This window comes from Lepus europaeus, chromosome 18 (genome assembly GCF_033115175.1).
Source record: "Lepus europaeus isolate LE1 chromosome 18, mLepTim1.pri, whole genome shotgun sequence".
Taxonomy (NCBI): Eukaryota; Metazoa; Chordata; class Mammalia; order Lagomorpha; family Leporidae; genus Lepus; species Lepus europaeus.
In genome coordinates, this window is record NC_084844.1 from 3,075,694 (window position 1) to 3,090,970 (window position 15,277).

The 15,277-nt window shown below is 64.7% G+C and overlaps 1 protein-coding gene across 1 annotated transcript in view; it reads left to right on the plus strand.

Annotated features, from left to right (window-relative positions):
- The window catches only part of DNAH17 (dynein axonemal heavy chain 17), a 77,403-nt gene that overhangs the window by 12,434 nt on the left and 49,692 nt on the right, over window positions 1-15,277 (plus strand). Inside the window, 11 exon segments of the mRNA XM_062175646.1 lie at window positions 510-618; window positions 1,500-1,603; window positions 2,956-3,096; window positions 5,423-5,566; window positions 7,184-7,366; window positions 10,587-10,841; window positions 11,614-11,783; window positions 12,289-12,511; window positions 13,164-13,280; window positions 13,392-13,478; window positions 14,835-14,987. Coding sequence (XP_062031630.1) covers window positions 510-618; window positions 1,500-1,603; window positions 2,956-3,096; window positions 5,423-5,566; window positions 7,184-7,366; window positions 10,587-10,841; window positions 11,614-11,783; window positions 12,289-12,511; window positions 13,164-13,280; window positions 13,392-13,478; window positions 14,835-14,987 — 1,686 coding nt within the window.

Consider the following 15,277-nt stretch of genomic DNA (forward strand, 5'->3'; position numbering starts at 1 on the left):
CCTCTCTCTCCCTCTCCCTCCCTCTCCCTCTCCCTCTCCCTTTCTCTCTCCCTCTCCCTGTCTCTCTCCCTCTCCCTCTCTCTCTCTCCCTCTCCCTCCCTCTCCCTCTCCCTTTCTCTCTCCCTCTCCCTCTCTCTCCCTCTCCCTTTCTCTCTCCCTCTCCCTCTCTCTCTCTCTCTCTCCCTCTCCCTCTCCCTCCCTCTCCCTCTCCCTCCCTCTCCCTCTCCCTCTCTCTCCCTCTCCCTCTCTCCCTCTCTCTCCCTCTCCCTTTCTCTCTCCCTCTCTCTCTCTCTCTCTCTTCCTCTCCCTCTCTCTCTCCCTCTCTCCCTCCCTCTCCCTCTCTCTCTCCCTCTGTCTCCCTCTCCCTCTCTCTCCCTCTCTCTCTCCCTCTCTCTTTCTCTCTCTCTCTCTAATTCTTTCAAATGGATAAGCATTTTTTCAAAAGAGCCTCATGGTAGAGTCGGATGAAGCCTGGCTGGACTGGAGGCCGTGACAGGCGTGTCTTGTAGATAAAGACCACGGTGATGGAGGTGGAGTTTCCGCTGATAAAGTCGGAGCTGGAAGCCATCGACGTCAAGCTGCTGAGCGCTGAGACCACCTTGTTCTGGAACAGCGAAGGTGCGGGGCCGCGGCCACGGCCCCTGGGTCACCCGTGGCGTCCGCCGTGTGCCAGGCCTGCAGCAGCCCCCGCGCCTCCTGGCGTCACGGCCTGGCTCTGCTGCCGCGAGACGGGCTTACGCCTGGAGCCCGGAGTGTCCCCTGCTCGCCCTGCCCGTCACCCAGGGCGCCGGCCAAGGCCTCCCTGGGCCCTGCCGAGGGGACCCAAGGTTTCCGAACCGGCTCGGCGGAGGCCCGGCCTTCATGGTGGTTGATTCTCTGAGTGCTCACGCGAGTGTGCAAAGACCAACGCACAGCTCAGCCGGCTCAGGGCCACAGGCAGAGGGAGCGCGGCCCCCAGTGGCCTCTCGCCAGGCAGAAGCTCCCCAACTTCACCTGGCCCCGGCCCCACCTCGGATGCCCCCAGTGGGCTGCCCCTGCTCCCCCCTTTTGGCTCTTCACCCCGACCCGGGCCAGTCTCCCTCCTTCACGCCTTCCTCCACGGTGTCAGCTGGAGTGGGCCACATGTCACCGTCCACGCCCCTGAGATGGGTCCGGCTGGACGTTCCCACCTCCCTGGCCCCCTCCTGCCTCGGCCCCTGTTCCTCTTGTAGCTGCCTGGGCCCCAGCACCCTGTAGAGTGGCTGGAGGGTCTCGGACCTCGGGCTCGCGGGGCAGGGGCTGGGCTCGTGGAGCCGGGCCCGGGACTCCCCACGGGGCACGAAGGGGCCGCCTATCTGGGGATGAGCGAGTCCCCAGGTCCCCCTGCTCCCGCCAGGCCCGGTGCCCATTGTCCCTGGGACCTTTGATGGATTTTCTGCGTTGTGTCTCCCGCGCGACCCCTGGCGCCCTCCTTGCGACCCCTGGTGCCCCCCTTGCGACCCCTGGTGCCCCCCTTCCAGGTGTGTTCCAGTACATTCAGGAGATGCGCGAGATCCTGCACAGCCTGCAGAACAGGATCCAGAGAGCCAAGCAGAACGTGGAAGGGATCTCCCAGGCCATGAAGGTGAGCGAGCTGCCGAGAGCCGAGCAGGGCGCAGAGAAGCGGGGCCCCCGGCAACCTGATCCGCCCCAGCCGGGCCAGCGCCGCATCGGGCCGTGGAGAGATCCACCGGGACTCAGCCCGTGGCCTCCTGTGCCCCAAGCCCATTTCAGACGCCGGGCACCCCTTCAGTGGCTTCCCCACAGCCCCCAGCGCCCAGGTTTGCAAAGCCACGCGCAGGAGGCGTCTTTGAAAATCCGCCCTCCCGTCGATCTGCCGTCTACCGAGTCACTCTGAGCCTTCAAAACATCGCCTCTCCGCTGCGTTCTCTATTCATACGTCAAAATCAAATCGATACGTTGCCCCCGCCTCCCCCTGCGCCCCAGCGAAGACCCCACGTGCCGCAGCGCTCTGCCTGCCTCACCCCGGCCCCTGGGTTGGCACGTTTAGAATTTCTGTTTTTGCTTTCTTAAAGATTTATTTGAGGGAGAGGGAGAAGGAGAGAGGGAGAGGGAGGTATCGATCTCCTCCACTGGTTCACTCCCCAAATGGCTGCAACAGGCCAATATGAAGCCAGGAGCCAAGAACGCCATCGAGGTCTCCCGGGTAGTGCAGAGGCCCAAGTACTTGTCTGTTGTCGCCTCGGGTGCGTTAGCAGGGCGCTGGATCAGAAGTGGAGCAGCCGGGACTGGAACTGGCGCTCATACCAGATCCTGGTGTCACAGGGAGCAGCTTAACCGTGCCACGTCGCCAGCCCTGTGATTCGGAAGTTCTGATCCAGGGGGCCGGCACTGTAGTGTAGTGGGCTAAGCCTCCATCTGCAGTGCCGGCATCCCATGCGGGGCACTGGTTCGAGTCCCGGCTGCTCCACTTCCGATCCAGCTCCCCGCTGATGTGCCTGGGGAAGCAGTGGAAGACGCCCAAGTCCCTGGGCCCCTGCACCTGCGTGGGAGACCAGGAAGGAGCTTTTGGCTCCTGGCTTTGGATCAGCCCAGCTTGGCCAATGAGCCATTTGGGAAGTGAACCAGCGGATGGAAAACCCCTCCCTCTGTCTGTAACTCTGCCTCTCAAATAAATAAGTAAATAAATCTTAAATTAAAAAAAAAAAAAAAAGGCATTTCTGAGCCAGGCCATCACTGATGGCGTCGTTGGAACAGAGCTCTCCTGGTTCCAGGACGCTCGGGCGCTCTGGGAAATCTCTCTTCCAGGCTGCCCTCTGCTGACTGGCAGACAGAACTCCCGGCTCGTTTCCCCGACCCACTCTCAGCGAGGCAGGGGCGCGGGCACGGGGAGGCGCGGGGGAAACTGTCCCAGGCAGGCACCGGCGGGGGCCTGGGGCACCGCGTTCTCCGCCCACGCCAGCGTTTTCCTTGCAGGACTGGTCGTCCAACCCCTTGTTTGAAAGAAAGGACAACAAGAAGGAGGCCCTGCTGGACCTGGACGGGAGGATGGTCAACCTCAACAAGCGCTACACAGCGGTCAAGGACGCCGGCGTGAAGATCCAAGCCATGGTTGCGGTAAGGCGGCGCCCAGAGGGGAGACAAGAGGCGGAGCTGGGTGTCCCAGCACCCGGGGCTCGGAGGGGAGCGAGGAGGCGGAGCCAGGCACTGCGCAGAAGCCTCTCGGTGGCCCTAAAAGAACGCCGTCTCAGTATAGCAGCGCCCTCGCTGCCCACGCGGAAGCCTGACCCTTCCATGTGTCTGCTCCGTTCCGAGGGGCCCAGATCCAGGGTCTCCAAGCCCTGGTCTCCTGGGACGAGCCGCTGAGAGCAAGCCCTGCACACGTGACCTCCCCGGCGGGCGTCCCCGTGGTGCCCGTGGGCAGGAGGTGTCAGTCGATGGCGTGCACCTGCTTTGCCGCGAGTGTAGGAGCTTCCCTTTGCATCCTGGGTGGCGTTCGTTCCTGGGTGGCCGACCCGGATTCCCGACACCAGGGGTGTCCCACACCCTCCTCCCTTGGCGGTCGTATCCGAGGAAAGTGTGAAAGATGGAGCTTAGCAAAAGCTCTCTCGGCCTTCAGATGTTTTCAATGGAAGTTTTTGGGATTTCCCAGCGCAAGGTGCAAATCAAGGGTGTAGACCTTTTTTTAAATTAATTAATTTATTTGAAAGAGACACAGAGGCCGGTGCCACAGCTCACTAGGCTAATCCTCCGCCTGCGGCGCTGGCACACCGGGTTCTAGTCCTGGTCGGGGCGCTGGATTCTGTCCCGGTTGCTCCTCTTCCAGTCCAGCTCTCTGCTGTGGCCCGGGAGTGCAGTGGAGGATGGCCCAAGTGCTTGGGCCCTGCACCCCATGGGAGACCAGGAGGAAGCACCCGGCTCCTGGCTTCGGATTGGCGCACGCCGGCCATAGCGGCCATTCGGGGGGTGAACCAATGGAAGGAAGACCTTTGTCTCTCTCTCTCTCTCTAACTCTGCCTGTCAAAAAAAAAAAAAAAAAAAAGAAAGAAAAAAAAAGAAAGAAAGAAAAGAAAGGGACACAGAGAAGGAAAGAGAGAGACTGATTTTTCCATCCCCTGGCTCACTCCCCAAATGGCCACAGCAGCCAGGACTGGGCCAGGCCAAAGCCAGGGGCCAGGAGCTTCTTCCAGGTCTCCCGTGTGGGTGCAGGGGCCCAAGCACTTGGGCCATCTTCTGCTGCTTTCCCAGACCACAGCAGGGAGCTGGATCAGACGTGGAGCGGCCGGGACTTGAACCGGCAGCAGCTCGACACACTGGCCCCGCAGCACGCTTGACTTCTGACGAGGCTTTTTTGCCCACACGCCTGCTCCCGCTGCAGTCACGGGAACCGTTCTGTGAACACGCGTGAACCCGTGAGGCCTGTGTCTGTCCCTGTCAGAGTGTAGCTGCCTGAGGGGCAGCCTGAGTCGTGTTCATCTTGGAATTCACCGACAGCCCCCAGTGAATCCCAGATTCACCCCCCTACCCGTCCATACATGTGTCCACCACTCCCTGTCCACCAATCCACTCACCACCTGCGCACCACCATCCGCCCACCGCCTCTCTCCATATCCACCCACCCATCTGTCCATCCATCTGTCCACTCCTCCACCCGTCTGTCCAGCCAACCTCCCTCGTGCCCATTCATCAACTCACCCGTCTGTGCTTCGTGTCCTGAGCCAGCCCCCTGCTGGGTGCTGGGGGTGCAGTGGAGGGGAGCACGGTCAGTCCTGGCCCGCAGGAAGCTGAGCGGGACACAGATCAAGGTCAGGTCCTGCCGACACGGCGGGCGTCCGTCACACACTACCCAGGGGACGCAGGGACGGGACCCCCACCTGGGACGAGTCGGGGTGCTCAGAGGGGCTCTGTGATGCTGTGGCTGGGGATCAGGAGAAGACGCGTGGCAGGAAGGGGAGGCAGCAGCCTGAGCAGCCTTTGGAGCCTGGCACGGCCCCGGTGTCTGGGGGACGGGGTGCAGGGGGCCAAGGAGTCCCGAGGCATGGAGGTGGTCGATGAAGGAGGAACAAACGGGCTGGCGCTGTGGCACAGCGGGTGAAGTCACCACCTGTGACATCGGCAGCCCATGTGGGCGCTGGTTCAAGTCCTGGCTGCTCCACTTCCCATCCAGCTCCCTGCTAATGTGCCTGGGAAGCCAAGGAGGATGGCCCAAGTGCCTGGGCCCCTGCACCCACACGGGAGACCCAGAGGATGCTCCTGACTCCTGGCTTCAGATCGGCCCAGCTCCGGCTGTTGTGGCCATTTGGGGAGTGAACCAGTGGATGGAAGACCTCTCTCTGCCTCTCCCTCTCTCTCTCTATCTCTCAAATAAATAAATAAATAAAATCTTACAAAAAGTGAGCCGCCGAGCCAGGGAGCGGCAGCCAGCGGTGTGCCGTGTGTGCAGGAGAACGCGGAGCTATTCAAAGCCGACACGGCGAGCCTGGCCTGGAAGGACTACATCCACTACATCGACGGCTTGGTCCTGGACGAGTTCAATTACTTCATCCGCAAGTCTCTGACCTACCTAACGGACAACATGGTGATGGACGTGAGTTACGAAGTGGCCGCGCGGGTTCTGCGAGATCCGGCTCTCGTTTTATAAATGAGCAGACGTAGTAAAATCTGCCTGGGCTGACGGCTCGTTTGGGTTTTAAAGCAGAAAGTTCTGCACACTTCCCACCCCCCCCCCAACCCCCGCTGCCCCAGGCCCAGGGGCCAGCTGGCCACTTAACCCCGCCGTGACAGTGTCAGGCCTGGGAGAAGGGTCCTACCTCGCTGCCAGGTGTGGGGGAGCGTGCACCCCTGCCCCCTACTCCTGCCGATTGGGGCGGGAGCGGCACCTGCCCCACAGCGATGAGCCTGACCCTGGGGCCCCTCTGTTGGCTGAGCGGAAGCGTGAACTGGGTCAGCCGGCAGGCGCCCGTCACGGCCAGGGGGCGCTGTGCTCTCGGGGTGGGGAGGAGGGGCCTTCCCCCTGCGTCTTGGTTTGCGACGAGGGTTCCCAGGCAGGCTGGGCCAGTAACCAGCAGGGACAACTCGTCCGGCTGTCGGCCCTGGGGGCTGGCGGGACCCAGGGCCCGCATCGGGTTCCCCGTGGTGGGGGGAGGAGGGGAGGGAGTGAGCTCACAGCTCAGGCCCTGTACGATGGGCGCGAGTCCCCTCGTGTCGGTGGGACCCTCCCCACAACACTGCCGTTTGGGGATTAAGCTGCCGACAAGTGCTCTGTGGGAGATGCACTCGGGATCCAATCCCAGACCCAAGCCCGTGCCAAGGAACGGCGGTCACTGCCAACCCCGGGGGCCACCGAGTGACCCCTGGCGACACCAGTGCCAGCCAATAAGTGCACTGGTCCTGGTTTGTATCCACCGAGCAAGGTCAGAGCCAGAGACCTCCCGGGTACTGGAAGGTCCTCCCCCAAGAGCCCAAGGACTCCTGTTTGCAAACCGCCCGGGTGGGAGCAGGCCCGTGGGTCTTTAGAGAAATCTGGTTGTCTGAGTCGCTGGTGAGCGACTGCGTCTCACACGGCCTCACCCAGACCCCAGGAAACAGCTCCCTGGGGGCCCCAGGGGGCGGGGGCTCACGAGGGCCAGTGGGAGCAGGTGTCCCGGTGTCTGGGGGAACATTGGCCACCGTGGCGTGGATCCTGTGGCCGTCACAGGCCTCGGCCCCGCACTGCGACAATCGCCAGTGTGAGGGGAAACACGCTAGGGTGGCCTCAGTCCCACCGCCTCGCAGACTCACGGCGGGGGGGGGGCGTCAGGGACAGGCGGGTGAGGGGCGGAGGGCTGGGCCGGCTGCCATTGCGCGAGCTCTACCTGGGACTTGTTCGCCAAGTCCTCCCAGCTACCCAGAGAGACGGGGCTGCCAACGTCTGTCCTGCACGCTGGCCGTCCTGTTTTGTCTGGGGGGACCCTGGGAGTAAGAGGCTCCCATGAAGCCCCGGGCTGGTGGACGGCAGCTACGGGCTTTGACCCCGGAGTAAGAGGCTCCCATGAAGCCCCGGGCTGGTGGACGGCAGCTACGGGCTTTGACCCCGGACCGCGGGGCCCCCGCCACCGTCTGTCCAGCCCCAGGGCTGAGCGTCTGCTTGTAGGTGGCTGGCTCCGGCAGAGGGCCAGGGACCAGGCCGGCGGGAGGCAGCTCTGACCCATGCTGCCTTGTTCAGGAGAACGTCGCCCCCCTGCTGGAGATCCGCATGGAACTGGAGGACACCGGGCTCACCTTCAACCCGTCCCTGGAGATGGGCGCCGAGCACGGCTTCCTGGCGCTCATCGAGGGGCTCATCAATGACATCTACAACGTGGCCCGGCTCATCCCCCGGCTGGCCAAGGGCAAAGTGAACTACAAGGTGGGTCCCGGCCGCCGCCCGCCCTGCCCAGACCCCCGGGGCTCTCGGCCTCCACGCTGCCCCTGAGCTCGGGGCCCCCTGATGGTTAGCCTTGGGCGGCGGCCGTTCCCAGGGGGCTGGGGGCCCACAGGTGTCTCCTGCGGCTCTCCGGGACCCCACACCGCTGGCTCCCTCTGCTCCCAAATCCATTCTCCCAAAGCGGCTTCCCCACAGCCGCCCGCCTGGGCTCTCGGCCCCCAGCCCCACCAGATGCCAGCAGCGTGGTCTCGCCAGCCCTGAGCGATGACCCATGTATCATCAGATACTACAACCTGGGCAGTGCGCTGTCCCCTCTCTCCCTCTCCCACCCCTGCATCCAGGCAGTGCATTGTCGCCTCTCCCCCTCCCACCCCTGCACCCAGGCAGTGCGCTGTCCTCTCTCTGCCTCCATCCCCTGCACCCGGGTAGTGAACCGTCCTCTCTCTCTCCCCCTCCCACCCCTGCACCCGGGCAGTGCACCATCCCCTCTCTCCCCCTCCCACCCCTGCACCCAGGCAGTGAACCGTCCTTTCTCTCTCCCTCTCCCACCCCTGCATGTGGGCAGTGAGCTGTCCTCTCTCTCCCCCTTCCCACCCCGTACCTGGGCAGTGCACTGTCCCCTCTCTCCCTCTCCCACCCCTGCACCCAGGCAGTGCGTTGTCGCCTCTCCTCCTCCCACCCCTGCACCCGGGCAGTGCGCCGTCCCCTCTCTCCCCCTCCCACCCCTGCACCCGGGCAGTGCGCCTTCCCCTTCCCCTCCGACTGTTCTCAACACCTTGAACGCCTGCTCGCGGGTCGCACGGTGGGGGGTGCAGAAGCCACAGGGAAGGCAGCTCCCGCAGGGAGGGGGCGCAGGTGTTGCCGGGAGGGGGCGCAGGTGTTGCCGGGAGGGGGCGCAGGTGTTGCCGGGTGGTCGTCCATGGAGCAGTGACCAGAGCTCCGCGTCCACACGGGAGGCCGTTCTCCAGCGGCCCCTGCGCTCTGCCGGCTCTGCCGTGCCACGTTCCGGCTGCTCTGCCGAGTGCGAGCCCGGCGACGAGCTGAGCGCCGAGGACGCCGACGCTGGGCCTCAGCTGGGGGAGAGTGGTGCTCGGAAGACGATTCTGTTGGCTTAAACAGCAGAATGCGTGTGTGTGCGTGCGTGTGTGCGTGTGAGAGACGCGCTCCCGGATGTCGGGGGGGGCTGACCTGGGACGAGCGGGTTGGGGGAGGAGGGAGCAGCGGGGCGCCCAGCGGTCCCCTCTCTCGGGTATTTCTGCGTCACGGGGGTCTTGTGGAAAGGGCGGGCATGGCGGGGAGGTAGCTGTTCACAGCGAGGTGCTCTGCCCTGTGTGTGGGGAGGACGAGTGCACACGTGTGCATCTGTACATGCGTGTGCATTTCTATGCAGGTGTGTGTGTATAAATGTGCTTATTGTACATGTGAGTACGTGTGTGAGTAGGCAGGTTTGGGAGCCGTGTGCCTACTTACGTGTGAGTGTGTGTGCTGTGTGTGCACGTGTGTGTGAGCATCTGCGTGGTGAGCTGAAGTAAAGACAGAGGACCAGGCTCACGCCCTAGGAAGGTCAAGGGTGACCTGCGGGCAGAGCTGGAGGGAGTGTCGATGACCTGTGGAGGGCTGACCGCGGCACACAGGGGATTCGGAGCACCTAAAGCTACCGGAACTGGCCCGGGGCACACGGCAGCTGCCGTGCAGCTCAGGGCCGAGCTGGCCCCCGGTCGCAGGTACTTGGGAGTCAGTGCACCCCCACCGGCATCCCCAGAGCAGGTTGGTCTCGGGCGCCAACAGGTGCTATAGCCAGAGCTGCCGCTGACCCGGCTCCCACAGCACACACAGGCTGGGGCCCCTCAGGCAGAACATTCCAGAGCTGATGGGCTCATCGCCTGGTGGCAGAGCACCCACAAATCCTGCCAGCCTTGCAGCAGAGACACCCCAAGTCTGATGCGGTGCCCAGCAATACGAGACACAGGGTCAGGTACTCGGGCCCCAGGGCTGCTTCCCAGGGGCCCAGCACCCCAGTTTGCTGCTAGGGGGCACCAGGGGAGCAAACCTCGAGGAGTTGGGGTCAGGTCAAGCCTGGGGACCTCAGAGCTAAGGCCACAGGGAGGCCTGGGGCGCCCGTCTACACCCACAGGGACCTGGAGGGCGGGGCTGCCCCACGGGGGCGGCCAGCAAGGAGGGGACGCCTGCAGGAGGCGCCGCCCTCATCCCAATCTGAGGGCTGAGACCCCACTGCACTGCGGGCGACAGAAAAGGGGAGGCAGAGGAAGTGAGCGAGCGAGCGAGCTGACTCCCGGACCGAATCCGAGGGCACGTTTTCCAGAAAGGGCAGGAAAAGGGGCCCGGAGACGAGCGTGACGCATTGAGCCCACGGCTGCGTCCTTCTCTCTCTTTTTAATTAATTTTTTGAGATTTATTTATTTGAAAGGCAGAGTTAGAGACAGAGAGAGCGAGCGAGAGAGAGGTCTTCCATTCGCTGGCTCACTCCCCAAAGGGCTGCAATGGCCAGAGCTGGGCCAATCCAAAGCCAGGAGCCAGGAGCTTCTTCAGGGTCTCCCATGTGGGTGCAGGGGCCCAAGCACTTGGGCCGTCTTCCACTGCTTTCCCAGGCCACAGCAGAGAGCTGGATGGGAAGTGGAGCAGCCGGGACTCGAACTGGTGCCCATGTGGGATGCCGGCACTGCAGGCAGCGGTTTCACCCACTATGCCACAGTGCCAGCCCCCAGCATGCTTCTCCTTTTAAAAAATGCTCGTCTATTTATTTGAGAGGCAGAGACCGAGCCGCCAGCCATTCCCCAAGTACCTGCCCCAGCTGGGGCTGGGCCAGGCCAAAGCCAGGAACTCACTGTAGGGCTCCCATGGGGTGGCAGGGACCCAGCTGGGTGAGCCATCCCCGCAGCCTCCGAGGGCCTGCAGCGCCAGGAACCCGGAGCGAGGAGCTGGGCTGCCCGTTCCGCGTGAGCCCTGCCTCGGTCCGCGGCGTCCACCCAGTGTCCACCCAGCACGTGGCTCCCAGCCAGGGCGGAGTCGGTGTCGAGCGGATGGATCAACCACCACCCAGTGCTCCTCCCGGGGTCTGCCAGACTGGAGTCTCGCTCGGCCGGCGTTGCCTGCCGCGGGAGCTGCTTCCCGAGGCCGGACAAGGGTCTGCGTGGTGGGGAAGACGAGACGCCTCAGCCGTGTGCTTCCTCCGCGCCCCCAGACGGACCTGGAAGACATCACGGACCTGATCGAGATACGGGAGGAGCTGTCGACCCTGGTGGTGAACGCCATAAAGGAGGCCGAGGAGTACCAGGACTCGATCGAGCGCTTCTCCTACCTCTGGACGGACGACCCCCAGGAGTTCATGAGGAACTTCCTCATCTTCGGCCACGTGCCCACCCCGGAGGAGCTGGACACCCGCACGGACGACATGGTCCCCAAGGCGCAGCCCACACTCGCTCAGTTCCAGCAGCAGGTGCGCGCGGCCCCCAGCCTCCTTCCCCGCCCGGAGCACGGGCAGAGACCCCAAGCGAATCAGCTAAAGACACGGGTCTTACAGCCGCTTGGTTCTGGAGAGGTCACACTTTTGTCCTGGGCCGGGGCACGCATGCACCCCACACAGCGGGCACTGGGTTTGGAGCTCGTGGGCAGGAGCCCAAGGGAGCGGGCATAGTACGCAGGCCCAGGGCCGGCCGGTTTGAACGACCCGGCCGTCTGCAGCTAGAGGGGCTCTCCCTCAGCCTGGCAGTGGAACGTTGGCGCAAGGGTTCGACTGAGACGGCAGCCAGAGGGCTGGGTTGTGGCCGGCTGGTTTGCGTGTGAAAGTCACATTCCCAGGTCTGGAGTTTGCTATCTCTAGGGACCAGCCAGCCCCGGGTGGGGCCGCCCCTCCACGGCCAGCACTCAGTGTCCAGTCTGTTCCCAGCGTGCCCCCAGGGGCTGCACACGGCCTCGGGGCTTGGGTAGCCGATGGAGCTAGGGAAGCGCCGGGTTGGAAAACAGCTGGAGGATGGTTAAGGGGTGACGGTGCTCGCGCCTGGAAGCTTCTGTCCTGTCCTGCTGCCGGGGCCCAGGACCTGGGACGTCAGGATGAGGAGGAAGCAAGCCGGTAGCGAGGCCCCCGCCCCCACCCCCGGCCCGTGCGCCTCGCGCTGTGCCCGTCTCGAGCCGGCAAGGTCTGGGAGGTGAGCCCCCGGCCCGAGGTCACAGCCCGGGCCCCCACCGAGAGCCGGCGGCTGTGTCCCCAGATCGACTCGTACGAGAAGCTGTACGACGAGGTGTGCAGGTGCGAGAACACCAGGGTGTTCCATGGCTGGCTGCAGTGCGACTGCCGCCCCTTCAAGCAGGCCCTGCTCAACACCATCAAGCGCTGGAGCCTCATGTTCAAGCGGCACCTGAGCAGCCACGTGGTCAGCAGGTGGGCACCAGGCCCCGCCCCCGGAGCCGGCGGGAGGGCGTGTCCCTGGCCGGGAGCCCATGGTCCCCGTGCCCCTTCGCCCGGCCCTGGCCTATTGAGCACGCGCTGGGTCCAGGCCCCAGATGCTGGGAAAACCGTGCACACAGCAGTGACAGGCGGCCATCAGAGCCGTGATGGGCGGTGTTGTCCGGCTGAGCGCCACCTGGGGGCCCCTCTGAGACGTGGCCTTGAGCTGGGCTTGCAAGTAGGCCTGAGCCGGGCACGTGGGGGACGTCCAGGCAGGGGCTCAGCAAGGTGGAAGTGTTCAGAGGTGGACAGGAGCTCTCCCTCCCTGGGCGGGGCCTTGCGTCGACAGCCAGATCCCCCGCTGCCGCCGTCACCTCGGGTGGCCCCCGCCATGGAGGCAGGGGCCCGAGGGGACCTGGCCCGACGCGGGTGGCCCCCGCCATGGAGGCAGGGGCCCGAGGGGACCTGGCCCGATGCAGGTGGCTCTCTTGTTCTTCAGCCTCGCCGACTTGGAAGCCTTCATGAAGGTCGCCAGGGCGGGCTTAACGAAGCCGCTCAAGGAAGGGGACTACGATGGGCTGGTGGAGGTCATGGGCCACCTGATGAAGGTCAAGGAAAGGCAAGTGGCCACCGACAACTTGTTCGAGCCCCTGAAGCAAACCATCGAGTTGCTCAAGAGCTACGGGGAGGAGCTGCCGGAGGAGATCCACCTGAAGCTGCAGGTGTGCATCGGGGCAGGCGGGGCAGGCGGGGCAGGCGGGGCAGGCTCCGACCAGCCAGGAGCCAGGGGCAGGCGGGGCAGGCTCCGACCAGCCAGGAGCCAGGGGCAGGCGGGCCCCCCACGGGGGGAGGGTGGGGCTGCCTGGACCGTGCCCTCCCCACAACCGTGAGCTGGGGACCACGGCAGGTGTACACCTGTGAGCCCCTCGGAGGCCGGAACAGGAGCCCCCCCCCCCCCCGAGGACGGGGCACTGGAGGTGGCCTCCAAGCTCGACCCCTGCCGCCCCCCCAGGCCTGCTTGCCCTGCTGGCATCCCACATCGTCCGCTGGCTACCGGAGCACCCTGGGTGCTGAGGCGGGAGGAGGAGGAGGGGCTGGCAGCTGCCCCGTGCATCACCCAGGGGGCCCATTAGGGAGCATCGGCGGCCAGCGAGCACAGTGTGTGTGTGGCTGGGCCGGGGCCAGCAGAGGCCAGGAGACGGGCTCGTTCCCCGGCATGTGAGCAGAGAGCTGGATCGGAAGTGGAGCAGCCGGGGCTCGGATAGGCAATGCTGGCCTTGCACTGAGCCCACCGTGCCACAGCGCTGGCGCCGGCCCCGCTAGGAAGTTTTTAGAGAGAAAAGCAAGGAGCCGTCCCCGACCTCTGCCCCCCAGGAGCTGCCGGAGCAGTGGACGAATACCAAGAAGCTGGCCATCCAGGTGAAGCAGAACGTGGCTCCCCTGCAGGCCAACGAGGTCAGCATCCTGCGCCGAAGATGCCAGCAATTCGAGGTACGGCCCCAGGGGGGCGCTGCTGGGGGAGAGGGCACCTGGGAGCGCTCCAGGCAGGGACCGGGGCCGGTGAGTAGCCCACGGACGCAGCTCTGCCTTTGTCCCTCGCAGCTCAAGCAGCACGAGTTCAGGGAGAAGTTCCGGCGCGAGGCCCCGTTCTCCTTCAAGGACCCCGAGCCCTACAAGTCCCTGAATAAGGTACCCTGGCTCGGGGGGAGATCCGATGGGAACCCCGTGGCTGTCGGGCCTCTGCTCCAGCCTCCCCGTGAATCCAGAAACACAGCTCCGTGGGCCTCGTCTCGGGGGAAGGGGGTGTGCGATGGTGTATGTAGGCATGTGCGCAGACCCTGCCCCCCCCCCAGTCCCGGCCCACGTGACCACCCTGTGTCCTGTGTTGCACAGACCTGCCCCGGCCCGCAGCCTGGCTCCACCTTGCTTGTCCCCAGTTCTGCTCATGGCAGCAGTTTCCTGTCACCGGGGCTTAGCCCCCAGCCCCTCCCCCCAAACCCCAGCTCCTTCCTACGGTGCCCACTCCGTTCCCAGCGTCCACGTCGTAGTCAGCGCCCATCACGCAGCTTCACACAGCCCCGCGCCTGCCGGCCACTCGTGCCAGGCCCAGGACTCACGGGGCAGGAGCAGGTCGGGGGATCAGGGCTCTTGGTGGACGCTGCATGGATTTGGGGGAGGGAGCGCCGTGCGAGCGCGGCCCTGGTCTCCACTGAGTGACCGGGAGGAAGTCGGGCCCTGCGTGCCTGTGCGTGGGAGAGGCCGTGTTAAGGCCTCTTAACACGGGGCCAGCTGAGTTCCAGGTCATCTTGTGCACTTGCACATGCGGGCACCAGTGTGTGTGTCTGCATGTCTCTGTGCATGTGTGTGTACATGTGTTTGTACATGTATACGTGTGCACACTGTGTGCGTGTGTGTGTGTGTGTGACATGAATCCACTGATTCAACACGAAAATGCTCACCGTGGTTGACCCTTCGTTAGGGCAGTCACGATGACTCCTCGTCTTCCTCTTCGCCTACGTAGATCGTCTATTTTATTTATTTGAAAAGCAGAGTTATGGGGGGTGGGGGAAGCAGAGAGAGAGCGAACGCCACCTTCCACCCGCTGGTTCACTCCCCAGATGGCCACGACAACCAGGGCTGGGCCAGGCTGAAGCCAGGAGCTTCTTCCGGGTCTCCCACGTGGGTGCGGGGGCCCAAGCCGTCCTCTGCTGCTTTCCCAGGTGCATTAGCAGGGAGCTGGTTGAGAAGTGGAGCGGCTGGGATTCGAACTGGCGCCCCTATGGGATGCCGGCGCTGCAGGCGGCAGCCTCACCGGCTACACCACAATGCCAGCCCCGCTCACGCAGTTTTTAATAAGATGAAACATGGCGTGAGGGCAGGGAAACCAGGGAACGGATCCTGGGAGGAGTCGAGGCTCCCGTCCTGGGCCTGTGTGAGGCCGGCCGCCTCCCCTCCAGGAGCCGCTGAGTGAGGGGGGCTGGAGGAGACAGCGGAGAAAGGCAGGGGGTGGGTGCGGGCGCCCCGCTGACGGCCCCTCGCCCCCAGCAACAAAAGAGCATCGCGGCCATGGAGGACATCATGGAGTCGCTGTGCAAGTCGGGGAGCCTGTTCGAGGTCACGGTCCCGGACTACAAGCAGCTGAGGACCTGCCACCGGGAGGCGCTGTTGCTCAAGGAGCTCTGGGACATGATCTTCACGGTGAGCCCCGCCCCTCCGGTGAGCCCCGCCCCTCCGGTGAGCCCCGCCCCTCCACCCGGGCTGCAGCTCCCTGGCCTGGGGGTGGGGGCTCCCTGCAGGGGCAGGAGACAGGGGCTCTTCTGAGGGGGCTGCACAGCCACTCTGCACACAGGTGCCCCCACCTGCCACCGCCCTGCTCGCCCTCTCGTCCTCTCCCACACCACACCTCTGCTACATGGTGGTAAACCCGGGAACGCTGCCGGCCTTGGTGGAGTGGAGCTGCGTTCCCCAGGCCATAGCAGAGAGCTGGA